The sequence below is a fragment of the Balaenoptera musculus genome, chromosome 18, assembly GCF_009873245.2.
Source record: "Balaenoptera musculus isolate JJ_BM4_2016_0621 chromosome 18, mBalMus1.pri.v3, whole genome shotgun sequence".
Lineage (NCBI taxonomy): Eukaryota > Metazoa > Chordata > Mammalia > Artiodactyla > Balaenopteridae > Balaenoptera > Balaenoptera musculus.
In genome coordinates this window covers 954,934-972,610 of record NC_045802.1, presented here as the reverse complement: position 1 = coordinate 972,610, position 17,677 = coordinate 954,934, and the positions used below count along the sequence as shown (strand labels likewise).

Here is a 17,677-nt window from a genome sequence, read left to right as displayed (position 1 = left end):
GTATGCCGTCTAGTAGCTGGAGCTATAAGAAACATGCACAAGACACTCATGCGGACATTTTTTCAAGTGTATTGAAGGCCAATGAAGAAGACGTAAGTCAGTGGGCAGGAGCCTGTCTGCAGGGGTTTAACAAGGACGGTGCGGAGCAGCGGTTGACCAGACCTACCTGGGCTGCGAGGTTCAGAAGTGACCTGAGTGCCATCGCCAGAAGTTGACACCAGTGGGCCGTCAGCTCAGCGGGTTGTTGACCCTGACGTTGTCTGTGTGTTCACGGGTCTTGCTGGCCCTTGGCTGTCACTAGGACAGTTCAAATAATTGCTTCATGTTAGTTATTTACCCCTCTTCCCAAACTGAAGTGGCTTTTGCTTTCTCTGATCTGTAAAAGTTACATATGCTAACTGTACATTTAAAATTGGGGAGAAATCAGAGTACTCTGGCCATGTCTGAATGGCAGGGTTAGGAGTGACTGTTGTTGGGTTTGGGGGATTCACGCCGACCTCCCCATCCTGCGGGGCCCGGGTGGGAGGACACACGTGTTCCCAGGGAGGGGAAGGCTGTGAAGGTTCACATGGACTTGAGTCAGCGTGCGGACTCAGAATGTGAATCCTGGTCGTTTCTCCCTGTGAGGTTTCCTGCAACGACAAATAGGAAAGCAGGGGACACTTTTGTTAACCGGTCTTCGGCGTGATACTCCAGTGAAAACGTTGGAGGAATTGACCGACTGAGGCTGAAGCAGGCCCTCTGCTCCCCGGGGTGTCTCCCGCCCAAGGGAAGAGACCTTTGAGTGCCTGAGAGGGGTGACAGCGGGGCCCTGGGTCCCAGCAGGCAGATCCTCTGGCCTTCTGTGGGACAGATGGAGGGACTTTTCTAACTACCGCATATTGAACTTCAACTGCTTCCTGAGAGGTTTTCAGATTGAGGCGTCCAGGGGGCTGGGCCTGTAACCCGTGTGAATAAAGGGTGGGGAGAGAATGGAGTGCAGGAGGTGCAGCCCTTGGTGGATGGGGGACCAGCTTTGGGGGAAGGGATTCCAGATTTTAAAGGACCTGTGCGGTCAAACGAAGTCTGGGGCTCCTATTTTTAATAAAAAGTTTGGTATTTTCCCACTTCAGAGGCACTGAAAATGATAAAAATGAGATGAATGAATGTAAAGAAAGTGTCTGCACAACATTTCACCGCAGGAGGAGGAGAGGGCACTGCGGGACATGGTCCCGATGTAACTGGGGCCTTTGTGGGGCGTCAGCTTGATGCAGTTGAGCATCCCCGGGCCCTGGGACACGTCTGGCCTGGCCTCTCGTTTCCCAGCTGGCCTCTGCCCTGTGCCTCTGTGATTTAGGATTTTTGTTGGCGGAGGCCAAGGAGACTCGCGTTCGTGAGCTTGGTCCTGCCTGGCGCTGCCCCCCCCCCACCCCCGCTTCCTCTCCATCTCCAGCTGCCTCAGTGCCTCAGACCTCAGGGAAGAGGGGGGAAGTAGAAAAACCTGCCCCACATCCCCTTGGGACTTCATAACAGGCTGACAGTGAGGTTCCTTGTGGAGCTGGCCGCAGACAGGAAGCAGGCAGTGAGGACGGGGCTGCAGGCGGGGTGCAGAGCATAGGGAGGTCAGGACACCAGGAATCCTCTGAAGCAGCTCAGTGCCTAGGTTGTTATATTTTAAACAATTTTATTAAGGAAATGCATGCATAAAGACAACTATTACTAGAGTTTATAACCCAAACCCACAGTCTCCTGTCCCCTGTCCTACACCTGGGCTTGGGATCTGACCTGGGAACACATTCTGCTGTTTGGGAAATATTTGTGTTTTATTTCTTTGATAAGTTCTTATCTTTTTAAATTAAAAAATGTCTGTTTTGAATAAAATCGCAAAAACAAATATACAAAAAGATCACCCATTTTGTACCCTATACTGATAATTGTTAACGTCTCCTTTTCTCCTAACTTTGCTGAAGTTAGGAGCCTTGAGTCCTGGTGCTGGGCTGACCTCTAGAGGTCAGGCTGGGGCACTGCAGCCTCGTAGCTGGCGCTCTAGTGGAACCGCGTTCTTGGCCTCGGAGTAGAGTAGTGAGTGTTATGAGGCTGAGAAGCAAGCTGAGAGTCGTACCTTTTCCAGGTATTTATGTTCGTCCCCTGCAAAGCTCGAGGCAGAAGTTCTTCCAAAACACTCAATGAAGAATATTGGAACTAGTGTAACTAGCTTTTTTGGTTTGTTTGTTTTAGCTGATATACCACAGCTCTTCCAAATCATTTATATGACAAAACTCTCACAGATTCCGTCTCCTTTTAAAAAATTGAAGGCTGAGTCCCCTGCGTGGTGATGGCTTGCGAGGGCTTCTTCACGAAGCCGTCCCAGAAGCAGGAGAGGCTGCGTCCACCTGATGCGTCGTGGACTTGTTCTCTTTGCCTGAAGCTTCTTTTTGGTAAAATAATAAAGAAACCTGTATTTCAGCACATCTTTCCGTTTTTTCACAATAACAGTAGCAAGAAAGTTTCTCTTCCTCAATTTGTAGCTAAAGCAAAATACAAAATGCACAGATTTAAGAAAAAAACAGAACAAGGGAGCTGGCCGACCCACGTGGGTCCTGGCGCCTCAGGAGCACTGGCCCCCGCGGGACAGGGCAGGACAGGACAGGACAGGACAGGACAAGGCAGGACAGGACAGGACAGGACAGGGCAGGACAGGACAGGACAGGGCAGGACAGGACAGGACAGGACAGGACAGGACAGGACAAGGCCGGACAGGACAGGGCAGGACAGGACAGGACAGGACAGGACAGGACAAGGCCGGACAGGACAGGGCAGGACAGGACAGGACAGGACAGGACAAGGCCGGACAGGACAGGGCAGGGCAGGACAGGACAGGACCGGACAGGACAAGGCAGGACAGGGCAGGACAGGACAGGACAGGACAAGGCAGGACAGGACAAGGTAGGACAGGACAGGGCAGGACAGGACAAGGCCGGACAGGGCAGGACAGGACAGGAGAAGACAGGACAGGACGGGACGAGCAGGGCTGCCCATGGGTTACCTGGGCTCAGGGACACCCTGCAGACACCAGCCCAGGGCCGTCCCTTCTGTCCAGGCCTCACTCACATGATGCCTGGCCTTCCCGTGGCCTCCTGTTCCCGCAGTGCCCGGTCCAGTGACCTGAGACCCAGACCCTCCAGGCAACTGGCCACGCTCAAGCCATCGCCCCATCCCAGGGCCTCCCCGACCCCTGGCTGACACCCTGCGCCAAGGAGCACCAACCCAACTTGTTCCCTCCGAAGGACTCCGAGGGCTTAAAGATAAAACTTGCGGCCTGAAACCATGTGAGAGTGGCTGAGTCACTGGCAGAGAAATCCAGAGAATGTTCTGGAAAGCCTGTGCATGTTTGTGCGTGTGCTTACCTTGTGTATTTAACGTGTCGTGAGTTACAGCCACGCGGCCCTGGTCCACATTGCGAGGCGCCTCCTTGTGCCCTTCTCCCCAGGGGCCCACTGAGGCTGAACAACCACTGGTTTCTGGTTTTACCCACCATGGGCCTTGTTTCACCCTTTAAAAATTAAAAAAAAAAAAGTTTAATTGTAAAATACATATAACATAAGATTTATTATCTTAATAATTTTTGTGTCCAGTTCAGTGACATTAAGTACATTCACACTGTTGTACAACCCTCTGTCTCCATAACTCTTGTCATCGTCATCTTGCAAAACTGAAACTCTGTCCCCATGAAACAGAAACCTACCCCCCCAGCCCCTGGCAACCCCCATTCTCTCTCTGTCTCTGTGAAGTTGGTTATTCTAGGGACCTCATACAAGTGGAATCATACAGTACTTGTCCTTCTGTGGCTGGCTTGTTTCACTGAGCATAATGTCCTCAAGGTTCGTCCACGGTGTTGTAACCGGAAGTGGGGTCCGGCCTCTCGCCACTCAAAAGCCAATAAAGAGGCCAGGCTGGTGGAAAGGAAGGTTTGCTTTATTTTGCAGGCCGGCAGCCGGGGTGGGGGGCAGGGGAGACAAACATCTGTCCAAAGGCCGACTCCCCCCGCTGACAACCAGGGGGCAAGAGCTTTTACAGACAGCTTTTATTCTACCGGCAGAAACAGCACAGGCACCTCTGACAGTCACCATGAACTTGGTCATCGGTGGTCTGACCAACGTCATCTTGATTGTTTTAGGTACAGTTAACCTTCAGTTCCACGTTCGGTTTGTTTCCATCTCTTTGAGGCCAGTTCTCAGAATTGTGGCAGCTTCTGTCATGGCTACAGTCTGGTCATCATGGAGTTAATGTCTTCCACCTGGTGAGGGTTTCAGTATCTACAAGACAGCTCACAGGATACAGCTCAGAGTATTATCTCTATCCCTTAAAGGGGAACTAAAGGTCCTTGACGATGCTTAATGATTAAACTATTATTATTTGGTCTCCTTTGACTGTTTTCCTTTGTTTCTGCGTTTTCTCACTTCTCTGATTAAACTTATTCTTTGGCTAAAGTTTTTCCACAAACAAAAGGCAGGCTGAGGACATGGTGGGCAGGGACCACAGCGTCCTGCTGCGTTTCAGTGTAGCCTGTGTCAGGATTTCCTTCCCTCTTAAGGCTGAATAACATTCCATTGTGTGGTTGCGTATCCATTCATCCGTCTGTGGACATGGGGTTGTTTCCCTCTTTTGGCCACTGAGCAATGCTGGTATGGACACGGGGGTACAAATATGTGTTTGAGTCCCAGCTTTTAGCTTTCGGGGGTATACACCCAAAAGCGGAGTCGCTGGTTCATGATGGTCCTATTTTTAACTTTTTGAGAAACCACCCAACATTTGCCCCCCTGGCTGCAGCTTTTTCATTCCAGCCAGCAGTGCACAGGGCTGTTTCTCCACATCCCCACCAGCGCTTGGTTTCTTCTCTCTTCTGTTCACCGTCACCATCCTAATGGGCGTCCTGTGGTTTTGATTTGCATTTCCCTGCTGATGAGTAATGTAGACCTCTGTTTGATTTTGAATTGTTTCCGAATACTCACGGCTCACTCTGCACTGCTTTCCAGAAAAGAGATGAAGTCGCTGGAACAGTCGGACTCCCTGAAAGGCTCGCTGGGCGCCGAGGGGCAGCTGTCGCTCATCAGCGGTTGCTCCGACATCCGGGAGGCGGTGGAGGGCGCCCTGCACGTCCAGGTGAGTGGGGACACCTGCCCGCCGGGGCTGGAACAGCCCGCCTCCCAGCTCCTTGGGCCAAAGGCAGTCGAAGGCGTGGGCATTGTGGACCTGCAGGTCAGGATGCTGTTCACGTGACAGGAAACGCTGTCTTTAACCGTCTGGTACGTGGGCTCTCGTCAAACCCCTGGGATAGTGTTATCTTTCAGGGGTGTTCAAATGTTGAGCAAAAATACATTTTCTGGACAGCTAACACTGTTATTTTGTTTTTCTTCTAATTGAATGAGAGATGATGTTCTTGTTCTCATATGCAATTGTGTAAAAGCTTAAAGAAATCACCCAAAAGAAACCCTTTCATTTCTTGTGGCCTTTGCATTTAGTTTTTCCAACAACGTCACTCAGCAAAAGCGGGCTCTCTGGGGGCCCTGTCCCCACCGCCGAGGATGCTCCAGGCCGAGTGGGAGGTGGCCTCGGGGCCAGGGGAGCAGCTCGGTGCCCTCTCAGGGGCCAGCCCACCCGGGCCCACGGGCAGCTCCCGCCCCACTAAGACCCCGGCGTCACCCCGGCCTCTGAAATGTGACGCTCGCTGCCCGGGGTTGACGCGGCTTCGCTCCGGAGCCCCCTCGCTGTCTGTGCAGTCGGTGCTGATGTTTCGTCTGCTCTGTGACGCTGGTTGAGCTGAGAATTTGGGAGCAAACCCGGGGCCTGAGCGTGTTTCCTGGCCCGGAGGCCTAGGGCCTGACGCTCCTCCAGCTCACACAGCAAAGCTCCCCATCGCCTCCTGGTCTTTCCACCCGGATCTCGTGACACCAAGGCCTCTGAGGGGCCCTGGCGTTATTGCTTAGCCTTCCTGATGTGGCCCTGAGCGCCCAGGGGTCCTCCCAGCACGGTCCCCGCAGAGGAGGGTCTTCACGTGGTTACCCTGTTTTTAAGGGAAGTGTCTTCTCTTCTGCGACCCTGCTGGAGGAGGGGGAGGTAGGTTGTGCTGCTCGTGGCGCCAGCAGGGACCCCCTGCGGGGGCGAGGGGACGGGAGACCGAGGGGTCCAGAACAGACCTCGAGCCGCCCACCCTGCACTGAGCAGCTGAGGGCCTTTCTCCGGCTTCCTGACCCGACCCCTCGTCCTGGTCCGGCGAGGGTGGGACACCCGTGCCTGGGTCGTTGTGGTCACATCAGGTGACCCTAATGCAAGGCCAAGCTCCGTTGCCTCCAATGAGAACATTAATAAATTCCTTTTTGAGGTCAATTTGATATATAATATTTACACGATGGAAATGAAAGTTTATAATGACACGTATGACGTGACCTGACATGTGAACATGTGACCACACGTTTCACAGAACACTCGTTCAGACTTTTAACGGTGCCTGACTTGGCATCTGTCTTCACTAAGTGACTTGAGCCTCTTTTCTTTTTTTTCTTTTTAATTAATTAATTTTATTTTTGGCTGCCTGGGGTCTTGGTTGCTGCTCGCGGGCTTTTCTCTACTTGCGGTGAGCGGGGGCTACTCTTCGTTGTGGTGCACTGGCTTCTCATTGTGGTGGCTTCTCTTATTGCGGAGCACGGGCTCTAGGCGCGCGGGCTTCCATAGTTGTGGCTTGTGGGCTCAGTAGTTGTGGCTCGTGGGCTCCAGAGCGCAGGCTCAATAGTTGTGGCACACGGGCTTAGTTGCTCCGCGGCATGTGGGATCTTCCCGGACCAGGGATCAAACCTGTGTCCCCTGCATTGGCAGGCGGATTCTTAACCACTGCGCCACCAGGGAAACCGGCAACTAATGCATCTTAATTTCACCTTATGTTTTCCAAACAAATGAGAAAATAAATCCCCCCAATCAAAACCTGCCTGATGTGATACCATGTGTTTGTTAAATTATATTAGGTTTCTAACAATCTGGGGATGTTAAAAATTTATTTTAAAGAATAAAGAAAGTTTGGGAGAATCCTACTCGGGTCCATTATTCCAAAAATGTTTTAGTACTTTCCTGTATTTGTATTTCTTTCCATTTCTTCTGTTTATTTTCTCTCTTTCTCTAACATACTTGACATTATACTGTAAATAGAATTTTGCATCACGGTTTTTGGTTAGGACTTTACAACCTTTCTTGCCTTCCTGTCTCTATCAGATAGAAGTATAATTTTTGGACTTTAAAAAGAAACTGTTATGTTTATCATATGGTAACTAACCTGAGAGAACCTTCCATCTAAAAATGACCTTGAGGCTGAAGGGCCAAGGCCACGGCTGCATGCGCTCCCCGCCAGCCTCATGGCACCTCCCCGTCTTAGCGCCCGGAGACTTCCTGCTAGCCTCCCCTTCTTAGCAATTCTTTATGGCTCCCTTTTTCCCAATTATAAAAGGAAAAATTCTCATTGTAGAAAAATTAATCCAGGCTACTTGGAGACTTTTTTTTAATAAAAAGAAAATGATCATTACTTTAGTGAATTGTCCAAAGTCAGGAGGCAGAGCATGTGAATTAATACAAACAATACTTCCACCACAAACCATCCAGTTGTGGGATTTACTGAGTCCCGAGGGTCACAGCCCCAGAAATGTGAGCGTAGTTCTTTGTGGTCAGTTTGTCTTCTACCCAAACCCCAGCGGGCGGGAGCCTGGGTCAGAAGGTTTCCTAACACGCTGCTGAAATGTGGGAGCGTGCAAGAATGGAACCTGAATTTCTAGAACTTAGTGCAATTTTGAAATCAAATCTTGCCTGGCAAGAGAATCTACCGTGCTGGAAAAATAAGTTTATTCTGAAAAGCCCGTCTAATGCATTGGCTGTTACAGAGCATTAAGGCTCATTAGCTGTGGTACAAAGGCTTCATCTCACCTCTGGAATTTCAGACCTGAGATCAAGGTAGCTGGTAGGAGCCCTGGGAATGGTCATGGAATTATGTATGAGCTTTAAGTGGACTTACCTTACACAAGCAGGACAGCAGCCGAGATCTAGAAGTAAAAATGATATTTATCCATGTAGATGTGAGAATTTGCATCTGAACCTTACCCGTAAAATTTAGAAAATGCGAGTCTTTTTTTTTATTTTGGCTGTGTTTGGTCTTCGTTGCTGCGTGCGTGTCCCCTGCATTGGCAGGCGGATTCTTGACCACTGTGCCACCAGGGAAGTCCATGCTAGTCATTTTGGTAAGGACTTGGAGACTGTCAGTAATTACAGGAAGCAGTGTTCACGATAAATACGACAGTTTAAATTTGTACATTTTCTTAAAGAATGCAAGCTTGTTGGACTTTTGGTCTTGGTCCACTGAGGCTCAGAAAGATCCTCCTTTTGGTGGGTTGGGGTGGTCGGAGTAGGAGGGTTGTGTTCAAGTATGGCGGGAGCACATGGGGCGACCAGCACTGAGAGTGCACGGGAGTGCACATTGAAACTTGAATTTCATTTTTCCTGTTCGTGTGTGTGTGTGTGTGTGTTTTAATTTGTAAAATCACGCTATAGTTTACATACAGTAAACTCTGGCAGTTTTAGCGTCCAGTCCTGTGTGTTCTGAGAAATGCGTGAAGTCAGGTCACCCCCCCACCAGCTTTAGAGCATGCCCGTCACCCCACAAAGTCCCCTCCTTCCCCTTTGCCATCAACCTCCCTTCCCCATCCCCAGGCCCGCAGCCACTGGTCTGGTTCTGTCCCTAGAGTTTTGCCTATTCCATAATGTGGTATAAGGTGGAATCGCCAGAGCTTGCACGTGCTTTGTTAGATTCATACATAAATAGGTCATGAATTAGGTGCTATTGTAAAAGGTACCTTCAAAAATTTTCAACTTCTAATTGCTCGCTGCTAGCACATAGTAATATAGTTACAGTTAAAAGTGTGTTGTTTAATTTATTTAAATTTGGGAGGATTTTCCATATATCTTTGTTATTGATTCCTACTTTAAGTCCATTATAGTCCCAAAACATACTTTATGTGATTTCAATTCTTTTAATTTGTTGAGACGTATTTTATAACCCAGGATATAGTCTATTTTGGTGAATATTCCATGTGCAGTTGAGAAAAATGTGTATTCTGCTGTTGTTGAGAGGAGTGAACTGTAAATATCAACTAGGTCATGTTGCTTGTTAGTGTTATTCGGGTCTTTGTTTTTTTTTTTTTTGGCTGGGTTTGGTCTTCGTTGCTGCGAGCGGGCTTTCTCTAGTTGCGGCGAGCGGGGGCTACGCTTCATTGCGGTGCGCGGGCTTCTCATTGCGGTGGCTTCTCTTTGTTGCAGAGCACGGGCTCTAGGCACGCGGGCTTCAGTAGTTGCAGCACGTGGGCTCAGTAGTTGCAGCACATGGGCTCAGTAGTTGTGGCTCGCGGGCTCTAGAGCACAGGCTCAGTAGTTGTGGTGCACGGGCTTAGTTGCTCTGCGGCATGTGGGATCTTCCTGGACCAGGGCTCGAACCCATGTCCCCTGCATAGGCAGGTGGATTCTTAAGCACTGCGCCACCAGGGAAGTCCAGGGTCTTTTCTATCCTAACGGATTTTCTGTCTACTTATTCTATCCAACATTGAGAGAAAAGTGTGGACGTCTGTAATTATGGATTCATTTCTCAATTAGTTCAAACTAGGCATATAGTTGGGTCTTGAGCTTTTATCCTACAGACTCTGTCTTTTATTTATTTATTTATTTTTAATGTTATTTTTAAAAATTTTTTGGCTGCACAGCATGTGGGATCTTAGTTCCCTGACCAGGGATCGAACCTGTGCCCCTTACAGTAGGAGTGCAGAGTCTTAACCACTGGACTGCCAGGGAAGTCCCGAGACTCTTTTAATTAGCATGTTTTGGTCCATTAAATTTAATGTAATTATTGATATGGTGGATTAAAATCTACTGTGTTGCTTGTTGTTTTCCATTTGTTCCATTTGTTTTTTGTTCTTCTCCTCACCCTTATTTTTGGCTGGCTTTTAGATTGAATATTTTTTATCATTTCATTTTATTTCCATGATTGTTCATTATTTGTACCTCTTAAAATATTTTTTTGGTGATTACCATAGGATTTATGAAATTCCTTTTTAACTAGTCATGGTCTACCTTCATGTGTCGTGTAAGAACCTTACAGCATACTCCCAGCTCCTCCCTCTTTTGTGTTATTGTCATAGATTTTCCTTTTACACATCCTGTAGCAGTGAATACAGCTGCTGCTTTTTCTTCATACAGTCAACTAACATTTAGAGCAATTAAAATTAATTTTATATTTACCTGTATTTTCACTGTTCCAGCACTCTTCATTTTTTTATGTAAGCCCCAGTTTCTCCTGGATCTGTGGTTTTATGTTCATTTTGGAAATACCTTGGCCAGTATCTCTTCAAGTTTTTTATTGGTACCCATTCTCTCTTCTTCTGCAATTTCAATTACATGTATATTAGAGTATTTCATGATGTTCCAGAGCTTTTGGATTCTCTGTTCTGTTTTGTTTTGTTTTGTTTTTTCTCCCAGCTTTTTTTCTCTTTGTGTTTTTGTTTGGGTAATTTCTACTGACCTATCTTTCATTTCATTGAGTATTTCTTCATCTCTGTAGAGTCTACTAATGAGACTGTATTAATTACCTATGGCTGTATAACAGATTACCCCAAACAGAGTAATTTAAAACAACAATAAACATATATAATCTTGGGAGTGCCTTGGCTGAGTGGTTCTGGCTTTGGGTCTCTTTTTTTTTTTTTTTTTTTTAAGTTTTATTTTATATTGGAGTATAGTTGATTTACAATGTTGTGTTGTTTGCAGGTGTACAGCAAAGTGATTCAGTTATACATATACACATATCTGTTCTTTATCAGATTCTTTTCGCATCTAGGTTATTACAGAGTATTTTTTTTATTTTTATTTTTATATTTATTTATTTTTGGCTGTGTTGGTTCTCCGTTTCTGTGCGAGGGCTTTCTCTAGTTGCGGCGAGTGGGGGCCACTCTTCATCGCGGTGCGCGGGCCTCTCACCATCGCGGCCTCTCTTGCTGCGGAGCACAGGCTCCAGACGCGCAGGCTCAGCAGTTGTGGCTCACGGGCCCAGTTGCCCCGCGGCATGTGGGATCTTCCCAGACCAGGGCTCGAACCCGTGTCCCCTGCATTGGCAGGCAGACTCTCAACCACTGCGCCACCAGGGAAGCCCTTGGGTCTCTTGATGTTTCAGTTAAGGTATTGGCCAGGGTAGATATTGGCTATTGTCTGAGACCTGGTGCGACTGGGGGGTTCATTTTCAAGATGGATCATTGACATGGCGGCCAAATTGATTGATAGGAAGCTGTGGTTCCTCCCCGTGTAGACCTCTCCGTGGGTCTACCTGAATGTCCTTGTGACATGGTAGTTGGCTTCCCCCAGACGAGTGATGTCAGAGAGCACATGCTGAAAGCTGGCCTCCAAAGTCACATGCTGCCATTTTACACAGGTCAGCCTATGCAGTGTGGGTGGGACCCACACAAGGGCACGCACACCAGGAGGCAGGGGCTCATAATAGTTTCCATCTCTCTGCTGAAACTGCCTATCTGTTCACTTTGCCACTAGGGTATTTAACATGTTGAGTCATAGTTATTTTCAGTTCTCTGATAGTTCTAACATGTGGATTATCTCTGAGTCTAATTCTGTTGACTGCTTTGTCTCTTGGCACAAGGTGGTTTCCCTTGCTTTTTTGTGTCCCTCGTAAGTTTTCACTGAATGCTGACATTCAGTGTATAGAGTAGCAGAGCCTGGGCTAAGCAGTGTTTACGCCTGCACGTGGGCATGCCTTTTCCTGCTAAACTGTGGGTGTGGGGATTGAGTCCACCTGGTCAGGACTCAGCTGCAGTTGTACTGTTCGTGGTCACCTTCAGTGCATCACCCGCTTCACATTCCTCGAGCATCGTCTCGTGTGTTTGGGGAGGCTGGGTCGCTGGAGAGGTTTTCTCAGTGCTCCTGTCCTGCTCTCAGCTTTTAGTTTTCTTTGGCCCCAGCCCCGTGGAGGGGGGTTTCTCTCTCTCTTCATGCCCTTGCTCCTCCCCCAGAGGTGGACTGCTGTCGTTTGTTAGGTCAGTTTTGGTCTTAGGCCAGCTCTGTGCACCTTGACTGTGGGTGGAGCTTTCTCAGTGGTCCCGCCTCTCCTCCCTGTGGCAGCCAAATCCTACCTTGTGTTTTTGGTGAGTCTTACACAGAGAGAATTTTCTGCCCCTTCCTCAGCAGAGTTTCTTGGCCATGGCACTGTTGGCATTTGGGCTGGATTGTTCTTTGTTGTAGGGGCTGCCCTGTGCATTGCAGGATGTTGAGCAGCGTCCCTGACCTCTGCCCACCAGATGACAGAAGCACCCCCTCCAGTCCTTTATTTATTTATTTATTTATTTTTTATTTTGGCTGTGCTGGGTCTTCATTGCAGTGCACAGGCTTCTCTAGTTGCAGCACGTGGGCTTAGTGGTGGCATGTGGGATCTAGTTCCCTGACCAGGGATCGAACCCAGGCTCCCTGCATTGGGAGCGCGGAGTCTTAGCCGCTGGACCGCCAGGGAAGTCCCCTTCTGCAGTTCTGACAGCCAGAAATGTCTCGTGACGTTGTCACATAACCTGGATGAGGACCGCTGTTCTGATGGCACGGGATTCTTTGTGACCTGGTGAGGGTTTCCCTTCTGCCGCCCCCCACCCCCCATGGCAGGGGGCCTTTAGAGTTTGCTCCCCGTCACACAGTGGCTTAACTGGTGTCTGGGAGTCGGGCTGCTGGGATTGGTGCCTGCCCGCAGCTGGGGCCGCCTCCCCTCCAGGCCTGCCCCGCGAGAGGAGTGGGTGTGAGCTGTGCTCTGTCTGTACCTCCTGGTGGCCTAGGCCCTCCCGCCAGCTCACACTCAGCAGTTTGTTGGGCTTTGGGTTGACTTCTCATCTGCTTTAGTGGTGCCTGCAGAGTCTTCCTCTGAGCTCTGCCCCAGGGGACCAAGCCTCCAGTCTCTCCTTGGAGAGGCCGGTCTTTCCTTGGATGTCAGGCTATTGGGTTGTTCTGTGATCTCAGCTAGGTCCAAGAAAAGTTATGATTTTGTAATTTATCTGGCTTTTCCTTGTTTTTAGGGTGGGAGTGAAGTTCTCCACTGCTTTCGCGTCCCCATAGGGTCTTTATTATCCTTATTTTTATAAACTGGAACATAATGTTTATATTTAAAATAGGAATAACATTTCTTCAAAAATTTTTTTTGTCCTAAAAATTTCAGAAGTGGTTCACACTTGTTGAGGAAAAAAAAAAGAAGCATAAAATTGTATATGAGGGGGACTTCCCTGGTGGCGCAGTGGTTAAGAATCCATCTGCCAATGCAGGGGACACGGGTTCGAGCCCTGGTCCAGGAAGATCCCACATGCTGCGGAGCAACTAAGCCCGTGCGCCACAGCTGCTGAGCCTGCACTCTAGAGCCCACGAGCCACAACTACTGAAGCCCACGCGGCTAGAGCCCGTGCTCCGCAATAAGAGAAGCCACCGCAATGAGAAGCCCGTGCACCACAATGCAGCCAAAAATAAATAAATAAATAAATTTATTTTTAAAAAGGATACATATGAAGTAGAAAGTGAAATCCCTTTTTCCTTCACCTCCCAACCCCTGGGGGTGAGTATTGTGAAGAGTTTGGAGTTTATTTATCCAGAGTTCTACAACTCTTGTAATCGTATATTACAGACTTAACATTTTCATAATAGGAATCCTATTATGATATAATGTTTTATGACTTGATTTTTGTACTTAATAATATATTATGATTGTTTTTTTCCATGTCCTTATATACTGATCTACCTAGTCGTGTATTTTCTATAGGTTAGGAAATCATTCATTTGTACACTGTTCAATTATTAGCTAAATAACGTGTTTTCACAGTTGAACATTAATGTTTAGAAATAAAACAATTTAAGACATTGAAATAATCTTTATAGTTTGAAGATTAAGAATACAAAGTAAGGCACTGTACGTAGTATTTTGTTGGCCCCTGAAAGTTTGTGTGCTAATAAAGTTTAATATACGGGTCAGCAAATTTTTTAAAAATAAAAGGCCAGCTAGTAAATGTTTTAGGCCTTGAGGCTGAGTACAGCCTCTGGCATATTTTACAGTCCTTCAAAAATGTAAAAGCCATTCTTGGCTGTGGGCCATGGACTGAGTTGGCCTGGGTCATAGTCTGCTGACCCTGCTCCAATATGTTGGAGACGTTTTCTTTCCCCAATATTGAGGACTGGCTTCGGATAGGGAAAGACTTTCACCGGTCAGCCTGGCTAGAGGCTCTGGGGGCCTTTCTGCCCTTTTCTGGGGATGTATCTCTCTGTAATTCCCCTGTTAGCAGTTGGCCTCGTCCTCTCTTGCTCCCCCTGGTGTCCGTGTGCGGCACTGCAGGGTCTCTGGCGCCTCAACGAGCTGTTCCTGAGTCCCCTTTGTTCTCAGTGGCCCCCAGGCATTCAAGGTGTGCCATCCCCGGCAGCGCTGAGAGTCAGGTAGACTGAAACCAGCCCCTCGTGGCCCACGAAAGCAGGCATGTGGGTGTGCGACATCCTCACGAGGAGAAGCTGTGGGTTGGGCTTTTCCTTCTGGCCCTGAGCGTGACGGCTTAGGGGAGGGGTCTTGTAGATGACACCCACTTCCACGCACTTGTTCTTGGCTCTGCGCCCGCCTGGTCCTGCGACTTCCTAACTGGCTTCTGGAGTTCTCACAGAGGCTTTCTGGGCCGAGGTTGTTGCTACGATTTTGTCCCCGGGGGTTCCTATCCCGCCGTCTTGACGATGTCACTGTAAGAGTTGCACAACAGAAGAGCGGGATCTGGACATCGGGGCATCCCATGCCATGGCCCGAAGTGAGCTCGTCTGTACACGCCCGTCTTGTGCGCTTTCTCTGCGAGGCCCCTGCCTGGGTGGGATTCGGTCAATCGAAATCAAATGCCATTTAGAAAACGGCGATCTTACTGCTGCTTCCAGTATCTTGCTTTTACAAATGAAACTTGGTTGATTATCGCTGTGTATCATTCTTCTGTATTTTGAGTTACATTTCTAAGGGCAGGTTCATTAAAAAATGGAACCACGAGGTGTAGGCCCCTTTCTGGCCCTTGGTAGCTTGTTGCTGGCCTTGTGAATTCCCGGCCATCAGGAGCAGCTTATAAGAGCAGCTCATTAAGACAGTGGATTTCAGGCTCACCAGTATTGGGTACATTGATCTTTAAGATGCTTATTAAATTGATGAAAGAAAACAGGCGTTTCATTACCCAAATTTGTAACAACAAACATGTCATTGTCCCAACATTGACATTTTTAATTTGGTTCCAAAATTACTGTGAAACTAAATGAGTGATCCTACTTCCCCCTAAACTTAAAAAAATAGAAGCTCAGATCTCTGTTTAAAAGAGCACTGCAGGACTCTTTTGGAAAGATGGGGTGACGACATTATAACAAAAACTGGAGAGTTGACATAACGTTGACTGTATATAATAGAAATCTAGATAGAAATCTAGATATCCATATGTATCTAAACCTCTCTTTATATAGACAGAAACTTAACTATCCTTTATGCCTTAGAAGTTGTAGGTTGCTGAATTAATACTCAGAGTCAAAATAAGCAAGTGTCTAATATAAACATTTTTATTTTATGAAATCTGTTAGGTGGAGTATATAGATACCAGCTTTAGGTGGAGTATATAGATACCAGCTAAGGAAATAATTTTCAATCTTATTGCTCAGTTAAAAACATGGCAAGTCCATTTGAAAGTAGCCATGGCATGCATATTTAATGCTTGGGAAATAGTAAATACTTTTGCAATTGTAACATTAGCCTCTAGTTATTTTCCCCAAAGTGTTTTAAAACCCTTTTTGCTATTGGTGGTGGGTGGTCATTGTTGACCAAGAACCTTAGGTACCATACAGCACATTATGGGGGCCTGCCTTTCTCAGAGGTATATTGTAAGGCATATGAAGGAATCTTGGAATTTAATATTACAAAACACCCAGGAACACCTGGGGCATAACTCCGTGCTGGTGAAAGTCCGGGGGCCCAGCATCCCGCTGCGGGAGCCTCTGGGGCCCTGGGCTGGCGTTTGTTTTCCCCCCAGCTCTCGGGCCCCTGCTGCTGGTGCCACAGGCATCCAGGGCTCAGATCTGCTTACTCTGAGCCACTGCGGTGTTTATTTTCATCTGAAAGTCAATATTCAAAGGCTTGTTGCCCAGCATATCTGTTTGAACAACTGGGGAAACAATCAGAAGGTTTCTTTCAAGTTGGTGACGGTCACCTCTTAGGAGCTGGGTTGTGCTGTGTCAGACCCGGCCACCCAGGGCAGAGCGGCCTGCCTGTCACTCAGAAGCCTGGTCACCAGCACGCACTAGCCGCACATTTGTGCGAGGGACCGAGCTCCTGTCGTCCTGGCCGAGCTTCCCCTGGCCCACGGTGTGTGTTGCGATCGGGTGGGGAGCCTGCGAGGGGCGGTGGCTCAGCCAGGCCAAGGTGGAGGCCTTCCTGGAGGAGGTGCTTTCACGCTTGGAACCCTTTACGGCGTCCCTTCCTGCTGTTAATCCGTGTGTTACGGGGAGTGTCGGGGCCTTCGACACTTTCTTGCGTTGCTTCAGTTGAGCCACTGCTTCTCATCACGTGAGCTGCTGATGGTGTGAGGGCTTGCCCCCTCCTGGGGAGGCCCCCGCACTGAGCGGCCCCCATGTGCCAGTGCGGCTCTGGGGCCGGACCCGTGGCTGAGGAGCTGGGGAGACGGGGCAGAGCAGGGGTTCTGAGTCGACTTGACCCTGAGCCTTGGTGGCCTCTCCCGAGCCTTTGGGGTTGGAACAGGAAAATCCCAAAGGCGAGACGTTGCCGAGCTGCCCGTCTCCCTGAGGCTGGGGAAGCTTGGGCAGCAGGCTGGGGGGCGAGGTGAGAGGCAGGAGAGGGTTCCTCCAGAAGGTCCTTCTGGGCTGGGGTTTTGGCTGGGGGTGGGTTGGGGGGCGGGGGAGTTTCCCGTGTCCCCTGTGGGCACAGCTGGCCTCAGCAGCCGGGGCCCCTCCGCACCTGAGGGGCTGGAGGCTGTGTGTTTTCCAAGTCGTCCTCCTATCCTCTTGTTCTTTCCTAAACTGACCCTCGGAATACTCGGTTTGGCTGTGGGAAAGTGTTACTAGTGACAGTCATTTATATGGGTGGAATTCCATGCAATAATTATGCATAAAGCCAGTTGTTATGGAAAAAGTGCAGGAAAGTATGAAACACACATTGTCACTGCCTTACAACCCTGACTCTTTTCTGCCCTTAAATGGAGCGATTCTCAGCAGCTGTGGCTGAGGTCCAACTGCTGCTCTTTGTGGAATTCAGGGCCGCATACCCACCACGCTTTTCCGTTTGTACCCTGATATATATATATTTTTAAAATAAATTTATGTATTTAATTTATTTATTTTTGGCTGCATTGGGTCTTCGTTGCTGCTTGTGGGCTTTCTCTAGTTGTGGCGAGTGGGGGCTACTCTTTGTTGTGGTGCGCGGGCTTCTCATTGCGGTGGCTTCTCATTGTGGTGGCTTCTCATTGTGGAGCACGGGCTCTAGGCACGTGGGCTTCAGTAGTTGTGGCACACAGGCTCAGTAGTTGTGGCTCGCGGGCTCTAGTGCGCAGGCTCAGTAGTTGTGGTGCACGGGCTTAGT

General features: G+C 48.6%; 1 protein-coding gene across 1 annotated transcript in view; it reads left to right on the top strand.

Moving 5' to 3' along the window:
* The window catches only part of CRYL1 (crystallin lambda 1), an 81,958-nt gene that overhangs the window by 20,704 nt on the left and 43,577 nt on the right, over nucleotides 1-17,677 (top strand). The window contains exon 3 of the mRNA XM_036831477.1: nucleotides 5,016-5,142. Within this exon, the coding sequence (XP_036687372.1) occupies nucleotides 5,016-5,142 (127 nt within the window). The remainder of the gene's footprint in view (nucleotides 1-5,015; nucleotides 5,143-17,677) is intronic.